Source organism: Gossypium hirsutum, chromosome D11 (genome assembly GCF_007990345.1).
Source record: "Gossypium hirsutum isolate 1008001.06 chromosome D11, Gossypium_hirsutum_v2.1, whole genome shotgun sequence".
NCBI lineage: Eukaryota > Viridiplantae > Streptophyta > Magnoliopsida > Malvales > Malvaceae > Gossypium > Gossypium hirsutum.
The window spans coordinates 61,648,877-61,654,059 of NC_053447.1; the positions used below are offsets into that span (position 1 = coordinate 61,648,877).

General features: G+C 36.3%; 2 protein-coding genes across 3 annotated transcripts; one reads left to right on the forward strand and one right to left on the reverse strand.

Annotated features, from left to right (window-relative positions):
- The first annotated feature begins 294 nt into the window (after positions 1-294).
- Positions 295-3,258, forward strand: LOC107927289 (heparan-alpha-glucosaminide N-acetyltransferase). 2 transcript variants are annotated; one of them, XM_041104676.1, is made up of 14 exons: positions 295-313; positions 388-591; positions 667-804; positions 928-1,009; positions 1,288-1,364; positions 1,453-1,568; positions 1,653-1,770; positions 1,869-1,985; positions 2,071-2,162; positions 2,250-2,316; positions 2,384-2,465; positions 2,547-2,638; positions 2,710-2,853; positions 2,959-3,258. In XM_041104676.1, exons 2-14 carry the CDS (start codon positions 460-462, stop codon positions 3,103-3,105), a joined length of 1,404 nt encoding a protein of 467 aa, XP_040960610.1. In that variant the 5' UTR covers positions 295-313; positions 388-459; the 3' UTR covers positions 3,106-3,258. The 2 variants fall into 2 exon arrangements, with proteins under 2 accessions (XP_040960610.1, XP_040960611.1); XM_041104677.1 differs by lacking the exons at positions 295-313; positions 2,959-3,258 and having other exon boundaries at positions 330-591; positions 2,250-2,465; positions 2,567-2,638.
- A 352-nt stretch (positions 3,259-3,610) lies between these two features.
- LOC121223369 (translationally-controlled tumor protein homolog) lies at positions 3,611-5,183 on the reverse strand. Its single transcript, XM_041104678.1, has 5 exons — positions 5,012-5,183; positions 4,607-4,680; positions 4,270-4,398; positions 4,018-4,175; positions 3,611-3,927 (listed from the first exon to the last, which is right to left on the reverse strand). The coding sequence occupies exons 1-5, from the start codon at positions 5,037-5,039 to the stop codon at positions 3,810-3,812; spliced, it is 507 nt and encodes a 168-aa protein (XP_040960612.1). The 5' UTR covers positions 5,040-5,183; the 3' UTR covers positions 3,611-3,809.

A 5,183-nucleotide genomic window follows, 5' to 3' on the forward strand; every position in this document is an offset into this window, starting at 1 on the left:
TTTTTTTAATTTTAAAATATTTTTTTAATTTTTAAAATAAATTTTTGATATTTATTAAAAAATAGGCCGGACCTGGGTTTATGATTTTTTTTCTGGGCCGAGCCTGGACAAAATTTCAAGCCTATATTTCGGACCGGGCCGAGCCCGACCTAGGATCTAGGCCGAAATTTTTTATGAGCCCAACCCAAACTCAACCCGGCCATGAGCACCTCTAGGATCAAGTAACCACCTCGAACATGTTTCTCAGCCTACGATCGTCGATAAACAAAGGTTACTGTCAGCACACTTACCCAGAGACAAAATTCCCAAAAAGGTTATAAAAATAAAATAAATTTAGACATGATATTATTCAACTATAATTATTGTTCTTCCTTTCTTCTTAACTAGTTTTCCTTGCAATCACCATCTTATCATCCTGGAAGTGATTGGGTGCTCCAAGCTCTCTATTAAGGAAAAAGAATGGCTGAAATCAAGGTAGACCCTGTTGACGACCATACTATGGTCATCCCCGAGACTGAAATCTCAGCTCAAAAGCCTCATAGAACTCTGCGAGTTGCCTCACTGGACATTTTCAGAGGCCTTACTGTAGCGGTACACTTCATTTTTTTTCTTACATTAAAAAAAAGGTAAGGCCTTTCTTTTAACTGAAGATTTGTGGTTTTGTAGCTGATGATTCTAGTAGATGATGCTGGAGGAGAGTGGCCTATGATTGGCCATGCACCATGGCATGGCTGCAACCTTGCTGATTTTGTTATGCCCTTCTTTCTTTTCATTGTTGGCATGGCCATTCCTCTTGCTCTTAAGGTAGGTTTGGTCTTACCTACAGCAATTCAATGCCTTCTTTTTTTTCTTCCTCTGAGAGACTTAATAATTATTGCAGATGTGATATTGTCTTCAAATTAATTATGTTAATAATACCTTTTGTAGAGAATACCAAGTAAAGGCAAAGCTGTCAAGAAGGTGGTTTTCAGAACTCTAAAGCTCCTCTTTTGGGGTCTGTTATTACAAGGTTGGTTTTTTTTTGTTTGAATTTGTGATAGAGACTTTGGGGTTCATTTCCTGTTTTCTTAGGGTATTCACATTCATGGTGTACTATCTATCTATCTATCACATTTTTCTGGGAATCATCTAACAAATGAAGGTTTTTGGTGGTATAATTCACATTATAGGGTTAACAAATTTAGCTTATATTAAGCATATAATATTGCAGCAATCATTATTTCAAATTGAGAAGCTCTTCTATCTTAATACAATTATGCAAACTCTGTGAGTCCTTGCATCATGTAGGAGGGTTTTCGCATGCTCCCGACAAGCTAACATACGGTGTTGATATGCAAATGATAAGGTTTTGTGGCATTTTGCAGGTATATATGTTTCTGATTTTTATTGCACAATTTAGTACACTTCAAGAATGGCTTTAGGGAGAAATAATTCATTTTTACCTTGTTGTAGAGAATTGCTTTTGCATATTTGGTGGTGGCACTTGCTGAGATTTTTCTGAAAGATGCACAATCCAATGATATTGCAGCTGGCTATTGCTCTGTGTTTAGGTTATATTGTTGGCATTGGTGAGTGATTAAGTTCCCATTTATGATCATATTTCTACTGTCAGAACGAATACTAGCTAATTCTCGGTTTCTTAAAATCTCCAGGCTGTTAGGTGCGTGCATACTTATACTATACTTGGCCATGCTTTACGGGATATATGTTCCAGACTGGCAGTTCGCTGTCCATGATAAGGAGAGTGCTGTTTATGGGAGGGTTTTCGCAGTAAGCCTCGGTTGGCATTAATCTCCTGGGTGGGGCATTCATGCCAAAGGAATTAAAAAACTTATCTGTAGTTACTAAGATTTTGTGTTCCATTTTAGGTAGACTGCAATGTGAGAGGAAAACTCAATCCTCCTTGCAATGCAGTGGGATATATTGACAGGGAAATTTTGGGGATCAATCACTTGTACCTAAAACCTGCATGGAGAAGAGCTAAGGTGTGGTTTCTAGATTGAGATCACTAAAATACTTTACAGTGAATAACACAGTTGCAGATCTGAAATCTTTCCTACACTGTTGCAGGCTTGCACCGATAATTCCCCTTACGAGGGGCCATTCAAAAATGATGCTCCATCATGGTGTCATGCACCTTTTGAACCTGAAGGAATTCTAAGGTCTGTTAGTTCAGCATGAATTTTGGGTAGTATTGTTTGTCATCAATATCGTCAACCTAATTAATACATTCCATATGCTAATTGAAGTTCAATATCTGCTGTGCTGTCTACAATCATTGGAGTTCATTTTGGACATGTGCTTGTACATTTGAAGGTTAGTGTATCGATGCATGGTCCTTGGTTTTCGATTCCAGGGTCTTCGATGAAATTTTTTATTGCAGGGTCATTCCGAAAGACTGAAGCAATGGATCATGATGGGATTTGCTCTCCTCATTCTAGGAATTGTTCTGCATTTTACTCATGGTGAGAAACAAGCATCAGACCTCTGTTAGAAAACCTATAAATATTTTATCTATTCATTTATTATTTATTTTTGGATTACAGCAATTCCTTTGAATAAACAGTTATATACATTTAGCTATGTTTGTGTTACATCTGGAGCAGCAGCACTCGTTTTCTCAGCCATATATATTCTGGTATGACTATATCTGTCAGTATTGTAACTTATGGTGATGATATGAAGTAATAAAAAATTTTGGATGGGCAGGTTGATATATGGGGTTTGAAGTACATGTTTGTGCCATTAAAATGGATTGGCATGAATGCAATGCTGGTTTATGTGATGGCAGCTGAAGGGATTTTTGCAGGCTTCATAAATGGATGGTATTATGAGGATCCACATAGTACATTGGTGGGGTTCTCTTTGGAATTGAATCGTCTTTGATCCTTTTTTTTTTCTTCCATTTTCCCTACTGTTTTTGCTTTCTAATTTTACCAATGGCAATGGGAATGGCAGGTTTATTGGATTGAAAAGCACATATTCATAGGGGTTTGGAATTCAAGAAGGGTAGGGATCTTATTATATGTTATATTTGCAGAGATCCTCTTCTGGGCTATCATTGCTGGCATTTTGCATCGATTTGGAATTTATTGGAAGCTTTGACAGTTCCCTATCTTATTAGGGAAATTATTTGATATGGTAAATTTTTAAACTGTAAAAATATTAAAAGATTGTATTATAAGAGTTCAAATATTTCCAAAGATACCGTATCAAATATTAAAATCTTATGTAATCATGTTAGGCTTTTGTTTTCAATTTTCCCTTTTATTTACACTACATTTTGTTTTAATTATTGAATCAAAATCAACCCAATGATTGTATTTAGAAGACTCCTTTGAAGATAAACTCTTCCATACTAGGAGTATGGTGCTATCTATTATATAGATAATAATATATTCCACCCACTGGGAACTAGAAAGATAAAAAAACCAAGTCTAGGCCATTGGTCAATGGAATAAAGGAAAGTCGGCATCTTGCTAGTTGCCCCCCACTTGAAAAGACCCCCCTACAAGGAGGATTACAACTTGAACACAGCAACCATCATAGATACCACTTGCCGATGCAAACACACCCATCAACAGAACCCAACAATTAATAAGACATAACATGCTCGAAAACAGTAAATTTTATTCCTCAAGCATATCCTTTAACCAATAGTTCATAACCCTTAAAAACCAAACATTATAAATATGACCTAAAAGAGATAAAAAAGACTAAAATAGATAGTTAAGAACTCCTTATATCTAGAATTAAAACTAAGTCTTTAGGTATAACAAAGCCGGTCCGGTATCGGGTGAAAACTCCATTTAGCACTTGATTTCCTTCAAGCCATAGGCAAAGTAGAGGAAGGTTGGATCGGTGGCACCGTCCTTGTAGTATGCAAACACTAGGCTACCATCATCATGCATGCTCTCACCCACAAAACTGCAAACATCAACAACAACATTGAACTCGAATGATAAGAAACAATGGTTTGATTCTAAAATTCGGTTTTAAAATACACAAGTTGCTTACAATTGGAGATCTTTAAGCTTCGACATCAAAAATTTAGTAGCCCCCTCGATGTTCTTCTTGAAAGACTCTTGCTTTTCAGGCTCTAATTTGGGTGTCAAGTTCTTGATGTACCTCTTCATGAAGGTCACAAACTGCTTCTTGTCAAAAGCAGGTTGCTCCTGTAAATCGAAATAATAGGATTCTTAGATTAGATATTGAAAACTTCCAAGTTATAATCGTGAAAAAAAAAAAGAGAATTGCAGCTAATTTTACCTGAAGTCTGAAAGTGTCGACGATGTCCACAACCTTGACGGCTTGATCGTCAACACCTTCATCATCATCACCACCTTCTGCAGAAGGGTTAGCCCCAATATCTACATTGACAGCTCCTTGAACAACCCACTAAAAAATCAAATAAAACCAGATCATTTAAAACTATTGTTTCCTCGAAACCCACTTAAGGGCTATGTTGCTAGGACCTTGTTGCCCGCGCCCAAGCTTCAAAGATCCTCCAAATACATGAAAAAACTTACACTAAAGTCGGAGTAACATAAAGTACAAGAAAAACACAACAAAAAACTGTGAGTTAATAAGAATTAAAGATTCCAACCTTTCCCTCGACTTCCCATAACATTCCATTCTCGATTTCTTTGTATGGGAAAGAGTCCGAGAGGAGCTCATCACCTGAAAATCATCAAGAAGAATCTCAAGTTAAAAATCATGAAAACAGCTTATTCTAACAATATTGATTAAATTGAACAAAAACCAATAGGAAAAGCAACAAATTACATTTAACTCAATACTCCAAACTCAATATATTTTCTTCTAATTTAAGGAAACAAAAAAGAAGGTAACCCAGAAAAAGGAATTTCCCAGAAAGCATTGAAAAAATTGAACTAAACCCAGAAAAGGAATTACCCAAAAAACAGTTAAAATCCAAGGCAAAAGGAGAAACAGTAAGCACATAAGCAAAAAGAAAGATCGAAGAATACAAAAACAGAAGGAAAAAAGTTACCTGTAAGAAGATCCTGATAAACCAACATATTCGCTGAAGATTAATTTAATTAGTAACCCTTGTGTCTTTTTGGCCTTAAATTTCGATTTGGAGATTCATTAAAGAGAGAAATCGAGAGAGTACAATGGGGGAAGCAATACGGCAGCGAGAATTTATAGAGAGGGGGATGAGG